Genomic DNA, 14,929 nt, shown 5'->3' with positions numbered 1-14,929 from the left:
GGTAAGCAGAATGGTTTCAGAAAAACTTTATTGATGATTGAATAAATTGATGATTTAAATAAACTTATGCCGAATAAAATGAGCAGAACCAGAAGAACACTGTACACAATAACAGCAAGATCGTGTGATAATGAACTATTATAAAGTTAGCTCTTCTCAGCGATACACTGACCCAAGACAAAATTTTATCCCAATGTCATCCACATCAAGATATAGAACTATGGAGACTAATTGCGGGTGATTTTTGCCTGTGTGTGTGTGTGTGTGTGTGTGTGTGGTTTTTTCCCTTTCATTTTTATTTTCTGTTCCCAACACAACTCATATGGAAATATGAAAATGACTGTACATGTATCATAACCTTTATCAGATTGCTTGCTGTCTTGGGAGGGGAGGGGGCAGGAGGTAAGAGAGGAAGGAAAAAATTTGAACTCAACTTATAACAATGTTCAAAATTATCTTTTACATGTAACTGGAATAATAATACCATTAAAATTAAAGAAAAAATATTAACTCCTGAGGTAGTGATTAATAGGTATCACTCTCTTTAATTAACTTGTCTCCTGAAGGGAGAGGGTCACAGGGGAAATGTAGGTAGTATAAAAACAATTTATCAATAAAAAATTTTATTGAAGAAAAAAAAAAAAAGCTAAGCTATTCAATGCAGAGAATTGCATTCCTTTGAACAATTTCATTTCATTTATTCTCTGCAATTTTATCTCTAATGGATTTTTTTTAACCAATCGTATAAGAAAAATATTTCCAGCACTTTAAATAATAGGTGACAAGGAAGTAACAAAGGTTTTTCAGTGTATCTAGTGACATTCATAAAAACAAAATGACATTCCATCCCCTAACATATAAATTGAATCCAATTTTCTGATTAAAAGTTAAGAAGATTGTCCCCAACTTATGAATTCAGCAATGTTATAAGAAATCATTTAACAAAACAAACTTACCATTGTTTGAGAAAGATTCTGTACAAACTCAGCTAATGAGGAATTTTTTAATACTTTGAAGACTGTATATTTTACTTTTTCTTCATCATACATATCATTGCCTTGGTGCCCACAAAACTGGTCCTCGGTCACTATCTGGAAATATGCATTGATGTGTGAAACTGAGTAAAAAAAAAAATCTATAGGAAATCTACCAAACAACCTTTATGAATAAAGTCATTTTGCTTGATTACAGCTAGGTTCAAGTAAAAAATTATAGCGAAAATATAAATATAAACAAGCATGTATAGCTTTACTGTTATTAGTTACTATGACAGAATTTTATTATAAATCATTTATTCACACACAAAAGTGAAAATTCTAGCTCAAAAATTCCATTAAAAGAAAAGTAACACTTTTCTGAAAGAATCAGGATACCATATTATTTTCACATTTGCTTAACACATACATATTCATTATAATATACTATGAAAATAAAAAAAGATATTTAAAGCCACTATATCATTGTCACCTATTTTCTAGATAAAATTTTTTATTTGTTTTTCCTTCAGTAGAATAGAAATTTGAATGTGTAAGATCCTGTTCCTTTTTCAATGTTGCTATCAGTTTCTTCTTCCTTCCTAGTCTGTTGTAAAATGCAAACAGCTAATAGTTCAAGTACAAATAACAAAAACAAACAAACAACAAAAAAAAACCCATCCAAAAAGGATCGATAGACCCAAGATTTGGACTTTTGTGGGGAACAAAAATTAAGCTCAAACTACCCTGGATATTTCAATACAGGAACCTAACAGGTTTAGTAAAGTGGTAGTGGTAGTGATATGAAATAATAGTACTTGGAAACACTATCAATAGAACCAACTTGAGGTCTGGGAGGAGGAGGGAGAGAAGTAGTCTATGGGGAAGAAAAAAAAAAAAGAAAAGAAAAGCCAGAGTTAACTCTTCATCCCATTTAGACTTCTGAGCACAAGGGGAAGGGAGAAAAGAACTTTACAAGAGAAAAATGGAAAGGGAGATCCTGAGATCTTCCATATGGCTTTTTGTATAAGTGGCATGGGTGTATAAGTGGGTGGGCATGAATCATTAATCACCTGCATATGATCTTGTTCAACAAGTTTTCTATTAGTGAAAATCAATCTTCTTTTGTATTTTTAGTTCCTACTCTAATGCTAGGCAGACAAATATTCAAAAAATACTACTAATAAAAATGAGAAAAATGGCTCCAAACATTGTTCAGAACTATGCCGATTTTCTTTCTCATTTATCATTTATTACTCCTAAAGTTTGAACATTCATAGGGATTCATGCTTTTTACCCATGCTTTTATACCTGTCTCATCTAATAGTCAAATAAGGACTTTGTGTCCTCCTTGGTTTGGAAGCTGACCTGCACTTGCATATAGAGATGGGCTTCCTGTCGCTCCTTCCTCTTTTGAGCCTCTATTCTTTTTTCTTCTTGTAAGCGTTCTACCAATTGTTGAGGAATATCATGATCAGTGACAGCTTGCAAAACTTCACCTGCAGAAATAACTGGGATTTAGTTTAAAAATTTTAAGTGATTCAATTCTACTGCTCTGAAGTGAGTATGCTAATCTAATAAATCACTTTTCAATTGTTATTTATATAGTCTAATCTGTTGCCCGAAAAATTACTTTGTGTCATGAAATCAAGAAAATAAAAGCTGAAAAAAGATTTAGTCACATGCTTAATTTAACTAATCTTCCACTTGAACAAGTTGGTTTTGTATCTTTATAATCTGATGAGTAATTGGGCTTTTTCCATTCTCCTTTAAGAGTGCTCTGATTACTAAAAAACCATGAAAGAATCTTTTAAAAAGCTATTTTCAAAGTTAAAAAAAAAATTGTCTCTCCCCCCTCCCCCAATAGAGAATAACTATAAATCAGTACAAAAGAAATTTAAACGACTTGATAATTCTGTTGATTGTTTTTACTCAATTCTATGTCTAGCCTTTTTTTTCCTATTCTTTGATTGAAAGGATGTTGGGGAAAGAATGGATCTAAAATGAAGGTGGTAATAATTTCAAATAATCAAGGAAAAGAAGTATACAATAAAAATAACAAATTATATACTTACTCAGTTTTGATTCCCTGATATAAACTAACATATAAGCATTTGTACAATGCCGAACTGATAAGTCATCATCATGACCTCCGTAATTATGCTCAATTGCTTCTTCCTTTGTACACCTTGACACAACATCGTCATCAAATTTACACCACTGTAAACAAAATGGACATTGTTTATTTAAACATATATATAAACCAACCCACATTTTAAAATGTAAACTCAGTAAGTGACAGAATTGTTGTATTCTTTGTGTGCCTAGTCTAAAAGAGAGGCCGCTAGGCAGGGCCATGGAAATGCAGGTCTGGGGCTGGAATCAGGAATTTGGCCTCATTCTCTTCCTGGGCAAATCATTTAACCTCTTTGTGTCAGTTTGCCCAATTGTGAACACAGAAATTAGCTGTGCCCGAGACAAGGTAGTCCTTTTAATAAATCCTCTTTTCTTCCTATCTTTGACAAATGTGATATTACGCAGTCACTAGTTCCTTCTAAAGTTTTAATAGAAATCAACAAAAACTATTTTCTCCAACAATTCTGTTCCACTGATGACCACAGGTTCTAAATACATGAAAACAATTTCCATCCTAGAATCACACATTAACTCAAAGAGCAGAGGGGGTAATGGGTCCTTCTAAGACTAAAACTTCTACTAGTTTTACTATATAATTGCTCCAATAGAAAGCTCCCAATATGACATAATAGAAAACAGATCAGGAATTTGAAGAGAGTTCAAGTCCTACTATACCCATATGATCTTGGTCAACCCACTAAAACTCTTTGAAGCCTTATCTCCGTTAAATGTGCAAGAGTAATAAATTTGCCCTGCCTAATTCGGGCTTATTGAAGATCAAAGGAGATGATATATATTAACAGTGTCTCAAAATTAGACATGTTAAGCTAGAAATCTCATAACTAAATTTCTAACTAAGGGTGCTTCCCCAATGACATTTAGAATATTCTTTCTCTAAAAATAATTATAGGAGAAACTCACCAGATCAAAAATACTTGCTAAATGCCCTAAAACAGGTGGCTATAAAAAAATTAGTATCTTATCTTAAAAAGAAAATCTTAAGTGTTAAAACAAGTAACATAACAATTTAATTTAATAGAAGAAGGAAACATTTGTCGGTAAAACTCAAAATTATTTATTTTTAAAAGGGGTGACTATATTCCAGGTTTTGCTGGATTTTAATAACTTTAGCTACTTACTTTGCCATCCCCTCTAGGGTTTAGGTAAACCACATAATGTCCACCATGATTATCTCCACTATGTACTAGTACTGCATGAAGAATATAATTTGCAGGATCCTTGGGATCAGTTTTTTGCAAAAATTCATCAAGTGGTAACTGTTCAGGAAACTCGAACCTATTAAAAGAGAAAAAAGAAACAGCTTTCATAGATGTATGAAGTACTTGGGAAATTACTAGTAAAAAAAAAAAAATTCTTAATTAGCCATGTTAATGGAAGGAAGTCATGACATGGTTAACAAAAAGAGATGACATAATTGATATTGACTGTTGAATGGTAATTTTTCTACTTACTGTGCATAGAACTGTTGCTGATTTTCTGGAAACTGAAAAAATTTTCAAACAATATAATGAAACCATAGTATCCAGCTATTCCATCTTGTCCTTCCTGCTTCACAGTCCATGCTAGCAATGGATTGCAATACCTATCAGGTTGTGTGGTCACATTCCAGCAGCCTAAAGCAATGCTAAAACTTTTAAAAAACCGAACTGTTTTTTAGGGAAAGGATGGCAAGATCAATGCATGAATGCAAGACCAAAGAATCAATGTGTGTGTGACGTGGCTAGGGAAAATGACCTTATGTTCAATGAATGGGGAAATATCAAAAGTTTTGATAGTTGTGCTGTACTAAACAGCCATTTCCTACTTTTACAATGCCTTTCAAGTTCTAATTCAGGTGATTTTCAGAGAATAAAACCTCTCCTGAACACTCCCTTCATGTCCCAAGCCAAATATTATTTTGTTTTTAAAATGTCCTCAATCATAGATCCTAACGGAGGCAAGTGGATACCTATCCCAGTAATCCCAAAGGATTTGAGAAAGGATTCAAACTACAAGGTAACAATGAAAAGGAAAGCTAACAGAGACCTCCTTTGAAGATTATTAAATGATTCATTAGCACAGAGATTTAACAAAATCCTTTTTCATACTGAACACAACAACTAAGGGTCTATGTATTACACTTTGACAAATACTGTACTTGAAACATATCATGCTTTAAAGTGACATGAACACAAAGAACCAGAGAAAATGGAAAAAATACAAATGAAAACAGTTTTTGAGAAACCTTCATAGAGTTTCTTTACTAGGTTTGATTCCATCATTCAAGGCAATATTTAAAATTTGATTTAGCAAATTACATGTAGTAGCAATTTTTAAAGAAAATAGCCAGTAATTGCACAACTTTTAATTAAGCCATATCTGTAAAGATTTTTTAAAAAATTTTTGTGAAAAATGAGTAACAACCAATTTAGAAGCATAATTAAGTCTTTTGAAGAAAAATATTACTAATCTAATCCTCACAATAAACATTTATACAAACAAGACCCTATCCTTTCTCTTTGCATTATTTGCACAGAGAGTATACATAATGGTTACTAATAAACTTATTATTAGAATCATTTAAATAAACAGCAGAAAAGAACTATCATGAACAGGTACTTGTTTATGTTTACCCAATTACATTTGTACCTTTCCCCTCAAATCACAAGGAAATGCATTATTTCAAATAAGACTGAGCAGAAGTTGTACAAGTGAGAATATCTGCACTGTTATTTTCTATATCAAAATTATTTTTAAGGAATGTAAACAGTCTGGTACAAGAAGGATGAATTTTATACAAGGTTATTTTTGTAATATGGCTAAGATTCTCTAATATATTAGATATGATAGATGCAATCAATGAGGAATGACAAATTTGATAAAATATAAATATATATATATATATATATCAATTATGCTTTAGTAGGGCTGAAGGGACATCTCTCAGGTTGTGAATATTTGAGTATAATTTTCAATCTATCTTAAATCTCGAGTGTTGGACTAACATTTACACACATATATATAATATATAAACTAGCTAAGGCTATAGACTAATGTGTAAATCAAAGTGTTTCTTAAAGAATGGTATAAAAAAAAATTATGCAGGAAAATTTTTATCAACTAAAAAGTTATATATTACCTATCATTTATCTTGATATTTTGGTCCGTCTGTGGGTCATACATAAATCTCATGAGTTGTAGATGTAACACTGGTGGCAATGTGAGGAATTTCACACCTTTTTCAGCTTCCTGATAAATTAAGAAGAAATGTACATGAGGTATTTATTATCTCTTAATAACCAAACTACCGTCATATAAATTGGAAATTTTCTTTTTATTAACCCAGCTGTATGGTCTTATCTTAAAATGTGATATAAATTATTTATAATTCAATTGCAAAGCCAAAAATTCACTAAATTTAGGTGTATCCTTAAGTTTTGTTCTACATAAAGATCTGGTTCTGGGATTAACTGACAATGAGTTTAAAATTTAAAAATTAAAGTAGATGCCAGAAATATACCACTATCGATGAATTAAGAGATACTGTTACAAAATTCCCAAGTACCTGCAAGCCATGCTCTCCAGCATCATATTTGTTGTCACCATCTAGCTGTTCTACTGCCACATAATCTATGAAGGACTCAAATACTAAGAAAAGATGAAGAATATTTTTAATAAAGTGTGGTTATTACAAGCATTATCAGTCAATTTTAATGAATTCAACAATGGCAAAATGTTTAATAAAATCATAATCTTGACTTGTCATCCCCCCTCTAGAATTACAATTCATTATACTATTATAATCAATCAAAACATGCTAAATGGAAATCACAAATACACTTAAATATAAAATTTCACTCAAGACTTAATTAAACAACATCTTATTATGTATGTGAAACTTACTATTCTTTTTCCCCTTTATACTTAGCTGGATATCATAATAATCTTCTCTCCGATCAGATCGATAGTCCACATCTTTGCACTGGATATAGGACTAAAAAATATATATATAAAAATTGACTTAATATGTAGCTTTACTAAAAGTACTCAACAATATTAAAATACTTCTTTCAAAATAATTTAGTGAACATTTACATACCACCATCTTGCCTCTAAATAATTTAGGTATGGTGCCTTCTACACACGTTCCTTTCATTTTATTCTCCACATTATCAAGCAACTGAAAGAGAGTTTTACAACTTTTTTAATTTTAACAATCATATAGCTCATATCATCCTTCCTTATTCTACCATGTAATAATCATATCAAATTATATAGGTCACAGATTAAAGAACTGAAGGAACTGGAGAAAGCAATAGTCAAAACTCACTCATTTTGCAAATAGATGAGAAAACTGGCTCATGTTACAATGACAATTTAAAATAACACAGAAGTAGTGAACAGAGAACCTATGTTTGAACACAGGTCCTCTGAGCCCAAATCCAGTGTTCTTACTAATTTTCTAGCTACTTCTATTGCAAAACAAACTAACCATAGCATATATAAAGATAATGACCTCTTAAGAGGTGAAATAGTTGTGTAGCAGTCCTCAGAACAAGAAAGTAGACTTAATTTGTAAGCTTTGAAATAAAGAGAAACAGAACTTGATTTTAGCTTATGTTGGGGCTAATACAGTTAGGCTACAGGAAAAATGTACTTATACTGTTGCTAGCAAGAAAAAAGAACCAGACAATTAAAATGATCTTCCTAGGAGTGAGGTGTCACAGAAAACATTGAGAGTTACATGCTGTAAAAGTTATATTAAGCCACAAAAAGCCAATCTTTAAGCATGCGTTCCTTATGAAGAAAATTTCCAGAGTTTAATAAATTCATCTATATCTAAGCTTTTAAATATTATCTTCCTTTTTTCCCTTTAATTTCCAAGTCATTTCCTGTGTGTGATATTGAAATGGGAGACCCACATATTATAAAGAGAGAAGCCAATTATTATGGTATTTAAAAGACAAAATAGTGTTGCAGTGATTCCTATCGAGCACATTTAATTAAACCTGCTCACTATAACTCTATATATATGTTCTCATTACACACTAAATTTGCATTAATTTTACGTTAAACTTATTGGCTGTAGTTAAATTTCCCCTTCAAGTATACATACAAGTTCCAATTCTTATTTTTTTTTTTTTTAACAAATACTTTACTGTTTATCATTCCAACAAAAGACTAGTCTTCCTTCCTAGCAAGGAAATGGTTTGTCTCTAGTTTGAAGCAAATAAATGTAAAACAAATATTCGTTTATACATAGGATGGAGCTTAGCAGTAGTCATAGAAGGGACCTTGGAGAATAGCAAAAATTTGCTGCTGTAAAGAGACATTAGACCTAATTGTACTAGATTAACATACTGATTTTAACCAATCTGATTTAATGTCATGCCTTATTGAACAAGGAGATTGCATATACACCTTAACTTCTTATTAAGCAATAAAATTTACCTCATTCTTTTCTTAAAAACCTATTTTACATAATTAAGAGTAAACTTACCACTCGACATAGTTCTTGGACATCATGTTGCATGAAGCTGTCTAAAGTTTCCCATCTTTTAAAAGAGAAAAAAAATTATTTTATAGAAATGTTTTAAAAGCTATAAAGGTACCCTAGTCCAAACCAGTATCTTTATTGTTAAGAAATAAAGAAATCTTGGCCAATGAGGACAAAGTGGCTCGTGAATGTGCAGACAAGTGAGGAAGCAGAAAGAAACCTCTAAGCCAAGGATTCCAAGTCTGCTTCTGCATTTCCATTTAACAATTTAAATTGTAAGTAGAATTCAAGTTTTGGCTGATATGGGGCCTGATACAGCTAAACTCCGGGGAAAATGGTAGCTATACTGTCACTACTAAAAGAATCAGAGAAATGATCAATTTATCTCAATTATCTCAGTTGCATTAAATAACTATGTACAATTTATGTACAACTGAGTGATATTTAGGTCGAAAAGATGACCAAGTATACTTTTACAAAGCTGGAATGTTTAAATGCATTATTTTTCTGGGAATAAAACACATTATTAGTCTATTTAATGTCCAAATTCTGTTTTGAAAATATTCTAGTTGAGATGCTAGAAATCTATAAGAAATTTAGAGCCTATATAGCTTTAAAATAATTTCTATGGATATAATCTATTCTAATTCAAAAATCACCATGATGATATTGGTGCACAAAAAATAATTTAAGAGATATAAAGAAACAGAAACACCCGAAACTACCTTTGAGTTTGTAAATGAATTCCTGGTATAAATCCTAAGTTTTAGAAGAACACTGGAAAATGAATGTAAACTGTTTGCATTTTTGTTTTTCTTCCTGGGTTATTTTTACCTTCTGAATCCAATTCACCCTGTGCAACAAGAGAATTGTTTGGTTCTGCACACATATATTGTATCTAGGACATACTGCGACATATTTAACATATATAGGACTGCTTGCCATCTAGGGGAGGGAGTGAAGGGAGAGAGGGGGAAAAATCGGAACAGAAGTGAGTGCAAGGGATAATGTTGTAAAAAATTACCCTGGCATGGGTAAAAATTAAAAATTAAAAAAAATTTTAGCATCAATATTCATTAGGAAGATTGGTCTGTAATTTTCTTTCTGTTTTGGTCCTTCCTGGTTTAGATTATCAGTGCCATATTTGTGTCACAAAAGGAATTTGGTAGTACTCCTTTACCTATTTTCCCAAATAATTTACACAGTAATGAATCCATCTGGCCCTGCAGATATTTTCTTGAGAAGTTCACTGTTCAGTTTCTTTTTCTAAAATGGGACCAAGTATTTATTTCCACTTCTCTTAAACTGACTTTATATTTTTGTAAACATTCATCCATTTTGATTAGATTGTTAAACTTGTTGCCAGAGTTTTGGACAAAACTAATCATTTTTTTTTTTTTTTTTTTTTGTTAGTAGCAAGTTCTTCCCTTTCATTTTTAATACTGGTGTTTGTTTCCTTTCCTTTTTCTGAACAAATTGACCTTATTTATCTATTTGTTAATTTATCTATTTGTTAATTTTTTGGATTTTAGAGATTTATATAAATTTTATTTATATGTATATATTTTTTAGATTTATCTATTTTATTAGTTTTGTTTATTAGTTCAATATTTTTCTTAGTTTCTCTTTTATTAATCTCTTCTTTGAGTTTCAAAATTTCTAATTTGGTATTTAATTGAAGGTTTTTAATTTGTCCTTTTTCTAACTTTTTAAGTTGCATGCCTAATTCATTTTATTTATATAGCTATTTGGAGATATAAAATTTCTTCTAAGAACTGCCTTGGCTGCATTCCATATGTTTTGGTATGTTGTCTCATTGTCATTTTCTTGGATGAAATCATGGATTATTTCAGTGATTTGTTGTCTGACTCATTCTTTAGAATTAGATTATTTATTCTCCAATTGGTTTTAGTCTTTCCCGGGCCCTTTACTGAATGTAATTTTTATTGCATTGTGGTCTGAAAAGAAGCACTATTTCTGCCTTTTTGCATTTGACTGAGGTTTTTATATCTTAATAAAATGGTCAATTTTTGTGCCATTTACAACCCAGAAAAAGGTGTATTCCTTTCTGTCCCTATTCAATTTTCTGCAGAGGTCTATCATATCTAACTACTTTTAGGATTCTATTAACCTCCCTGGTTTCCTTCTCGTTTATTTTGTGGTTAGATTTGTCCAATTCTGAGAGGGGAAGTTTGATGTCCCCTATTAGAAGAGTTTTTTTCCTGTAACTGGCTTAAAATCTTCTCTAGGAATTTAACTACTCTACCACTTCTTCATTATGATACCCTTTATCAAGATGTACTTTTCCTTCTTATTTCTTTTAATAAGATCTATTTTTTCTTTGCTTTATCTGATTTTTCTGATGTTTTTGCCAATTTTTCTCTCCATACAATTCATAAAACAATATGTATTAAAAACAAACTAAATTATTTCATGTATTATATGTATGTATATGTAAATAAAAGTAATTTAGGATCCCGCCCCAAAAAATTTTTAAATTAAATCTTTTTTGAAAAGTGGGATGGCAACATATAAGAGTTATAAAATTGTTCAGACTCTTTCACCCAGTGATTAGATTCTAAAATCTATAGAAACATTTACTTACTATATATAGAAATATTTTTACAGCCAATAAATTTTTGGGGTATGTGAAATGGAGATAATCCATGACATATGACCATAACAGCATGGGAGAGAGGTGTTAAAGAATTTCTAATATAGAAATCCACTGATTTCTATCAATGATCAAGTCAGCTGATGTTTGCATGGTGTTTTTAGAGCATAATCATGTCAAAATGAGAAGTATTATCTCCCTGACTCTAAAGCCAAACACTTTCTATCCACTACTCCATACTATAAGCAAGTGAGATTTTTCTTTGTGATTACTAAATTCAGAATAAAAATATCAAGTTCCAGGTGGCAATTTTCTGAGATTAATTTGACAAGATTTGGCACCTGAATTACAGGGGAGAAAGTGAGCAATCAGTGGGAATGTTGATATTGTAAACCTGTGAGAAAATGGTAAAAGATAGTAAACTAAAAGCTGACAGATCCTCTGTCAGGATATAGAATGTTATAAATTAAATGGAACACTCCCTCTATTTTTTGTATGTTTTAAAAGTAATCATCTTCTGAACTTTATATTAACATTCTTAAAATTTGCAAATGTCCTGTTTTGATTCCTTTTTCATTGTGTACCAAATTACATAAATTTTCAACAAATTCAACCAACATTTACTAAGCACTTGCTATGTACAGGGCATAATGCCAAGATCATGTTCTCTTGGTGCTTATACTTTTTACCAAGTAGGATGCAACATTCACACAAGTAATTTAAAGTGTATAAAAAATAAATTATTAAGGGGGTTGTGAAAAGCCTTTATGAAAACAGTGGGACCTGACAAGTGCTTTGAAGGAAGGACTCTATAAGTGAAGGCGAGGAGGGTGTGCTCCATAGCACTGGGGGATAATATATACAAAGGAACACTCATAGTTACTCACTTGGGTTTTAAAAAGGTGGCATATTTCAAATCATATATTGTGGTATGTTGCAATTGAGCTATACATCATCAGTTAGATTATTCAGCTTTTGACACTATAAATGATGCTATGAAACTGTCTAGACATCGCTTCTTAGATCAATAATAACCCCATGTAAAGATCATCCCAGATATGAGTATTTTTGCAGCTCTGACTACTGCTTTCCAAAAGACTAAAGTAATTTAAAATTTACCATCAATCTATTATTTCTCCAGTCCTATTGGTACTAAATTTTGTATGTATGAATGGTAACATCCTGATTTTTTTGCATTTCAACTTATTACTGGAAAGACATGGTTATTATCTATTGACCAATCTCAAATTTGTTCAAAAATGTTTATGTCTAGATATGTTGCTTTTCTGTTGTTCACACATCAATTAGTATGTTTTTTCTTCTGAAATTTTTTTTGTTCAAAGTTTTTAGGCATAAAAACTGATGGGGATTTAGGCAAATCATTGATGGGGAGTTTTTATTAAGTAGCATCAAGTTCCTCTTATGTTATATTGTGATATATAGGCCTAACAAAATGAGACTAATTCCTTTGATCTTTTCCAACATATTTTGAAAATAAACTTTCAAACAGCTCCTTTATTCTCAGGAAAGTACCCTATTTTATTCATTTCTATGTCTCACTATTCCATTTTGAGGAAGAAAACCAGTTGTGTATTGTTTTTAAACTGGAGATTTTTTAATGTAGCATCACATGGATGCCTAAATCAATTTTAAAGAAAAATTTCCACTTGAAAGTGGAAGAAAGAATTTTGCTTCTTCATACTTACCCAAATGATTTTGTTAGCTTTTTTGTTCCTACTGGTTTGTCACTGTGTTGTAATTCATAAAACACTCTTTGTAATGCTAAAGGAACACTTTTTGATGAGTCATCACCTTCTGTTGGCATCATGTATACAGCCTAAAAAAAAAGAATCATTTATTATAAAAATATATTTTTTTACTCTCCTTCCTTCTGTGAGACAATTTCTATTTCTATTTTAAATATAACCCTTCTCATTTATATGTAATTGAGACATCTCAAAAACAAAAAAAACAAAAAACAAAAAACAAAAAAACAAATCCTATATGTGTAAAAATTTAAGGCAATCGGAGTGAAGTGACTTACCCAGAGTCACACAGCTAGGAAGTGTTAGGTATCTGAGACCATATTTTGAACACAGATCCTACTGACTTCAGGGCTGGTGCTCAAAACCTAACATTTTAAAAGCAATATTCACATTTTCAAAAATGTTATTCATTTTCAGATCATGCCAAAACAAACATGGTTGGCTCCTACTAGTCCAAGTTTAAAAATGGAACCATTTGAATCCAGAACATGTTGAAATATATGCCAAAATGCATTTAAATGTGGGGAGAGGGAAAGACAAAGAAGTCTACTTGGGGCAATGAGGTGGTGCAGTGGATAGAGTACTGATCCTTGAAGTCAGGAGTTCCTGCCAATCTCTCCCTCAGACACTTGATACCTATGAGCTGTGTTACTCTGGGCAAGTCACTTCGTTTTGATTACCTCATCCAAATGAGAAGGTATATTTATATGCCTCTTGTTAATAAGAAAAATTTTGTCTCCCAGACTAAATTTTATAAATTAAATGTTTAAACACATTAATATGCAAAGGTAACATATTTTATTCCTAAAATAGAAAGCTGGAAATAGAGGCATGGATTGTAAAATTAAATCATATTCAATGCAGCTATGTTTTAATCACCTGTGTGATTAACAAGAACAAATAAAAACAATAGGGAGAGGCATGGATTGTAAAACTAAATCATAATAAAAGGCAACAGTCTACTAAAAAGGATTTTCCTGAGTATAGTGCTAAGAGAAAAAGTTCAAGACAAAAAGAAATGGAAGGAAAAATATGATACACTTTACCTTGCGTAGTTGATTTGTGAAAAATAAAGTTTGTAACAAACTGTTCATGTAACAAGTTGCTCCCTGGTTCTTTAAACCAACATATCCCGTATGCTTCTTGGAATCCCACCTAAAATAGTTTTAGGTTAAGTGTTAATTAAACACATAACTTGTATGTATGTGTTTTACCCTCATATTAACTATCATAAAATCAAACATATATACACACACCAATCTCATAAAACCTACCTACTGCATAAGATGATGGAAAGAAGAGTGATTTATATCATGTTAAAATGATAGAAACCTGAGTAATTATTAGTCATGAAATTTACTACTGACCCATGTATCTGAACAGTATATTAATGAAATCAAACACAAAGGTTTATAGTGAGACCAAACCTCTAATCCCAGCCTGCTGCCACGGAAATTGATGGTATTATTTTAAAAGTTTGAGACAATTGATGGATAAAGGCAGCTACATTGTAACTAAGGAAAAATACATGACAACACATGCCCTATACCACAGATAAAATTCTACTATGACAAATAGAGATCTGACTTCATCATCATGAAAATCTGGCTTAAGTCCCACCTCTGACACAGACAGTACTGGGCAAACCACCTAACCTAAATTACTACCCCTTTGAAAAACTGCAGCTTCATAGGTGCTGATCTGTATTGGTAAAGATAGATGTTTAATCTACATATACCACATTACCTAATATTGAGGAGATGAAATCAAAACAGAACTGAATCCTAAAAGTGAAGAGGAGTATTTTGAATACAGAATAAAAGCTGATGGTTTCCTGTCAGGAAGGAATAAAATCCATGAACAGAAGACAGGTATTGAAAGTCAACCAAAAGAATTATTGGTTTAAAAACAAATAACTTTTTTTCCCTTTAAATTCAACCAA

The 14,929-nt window shown here is 31.3% G+C and overlaps 1 protein-coding gene across 4 annotated transcripts in view; it reads right to left on the bottom strand.

The window, feature by feature from the left end:
• USP7 (ubiquitin specific peptidase 7) overlaps positions 1-14,929 on the bottom strand; it is a 72,260-nt gene that overhangs the window by 13,791 nt on the left and 43,540 nt on the right. For all 4 annotated transcript variants that reach the window (XM_031944751.1, XM_031944755.1, XM_031944761.1 and 1 more), the window contains exons 6-16: positions 14,034-14,142; positions 12,928-13,058; positions 8,611-8,665; positions 7,210-7,290; positions 7,014-7,104; positions 6,676-6,758; positions 6,250-6,359; positions 4,250-4,406; positions 3,050-3,194; positions 2,343-2,473; positions 957-1,091 (exon numbers count right to left, since the gene is read on the bottom strand). In XM_031944751.1, coding sequence (XP_031800611.1) covers positions 957-1,091; positions 2,343-2,473; positions 3,050-3,194; positions 4,250-4,406; positions 6,250-6,359; positions 6,676-6,758; positions 7,014-7,104; positions 7,210-7,290; positions 8,611-8,665; positions 12,928-13,058; positions 14,034-14,142 — 1,228 coding nt within the window. The remainder of the gene's footprint in view (positions 1-956; positions 1,092-2,342; positions 2,474-3,049; positions 3,195-4,249; positions 4,407-6,249; positions 6,360-6,675; positions 6,759-7,013; positions 7,105-7,209; positions 7,291-8,610; positions 8,666-12,927; positions 13,059-14,033; positions 14,143-14,929) is intronic.

Source organism: Sarcophilus harrisii, chromosome 1, assembly GCF_902635505.1.
Source record: "Sarcophilus harrisii chromosome 1, mSarHar1.11, whole genome shotgun sequence".
NCBI classification, from domain to species: domain Eukaryota; kingdom Metazoa; phylum Chordata; class Mammalia; order Dasyuromorphia; family Dasyuridae; genus Sarcophilus; species Sarcophilus harrisii.
The sequence above is the reverse complement of the archived record's forward strand: the minus strand, read 5'-3'. Positions and strand labels throughout refer to the sequence as shown.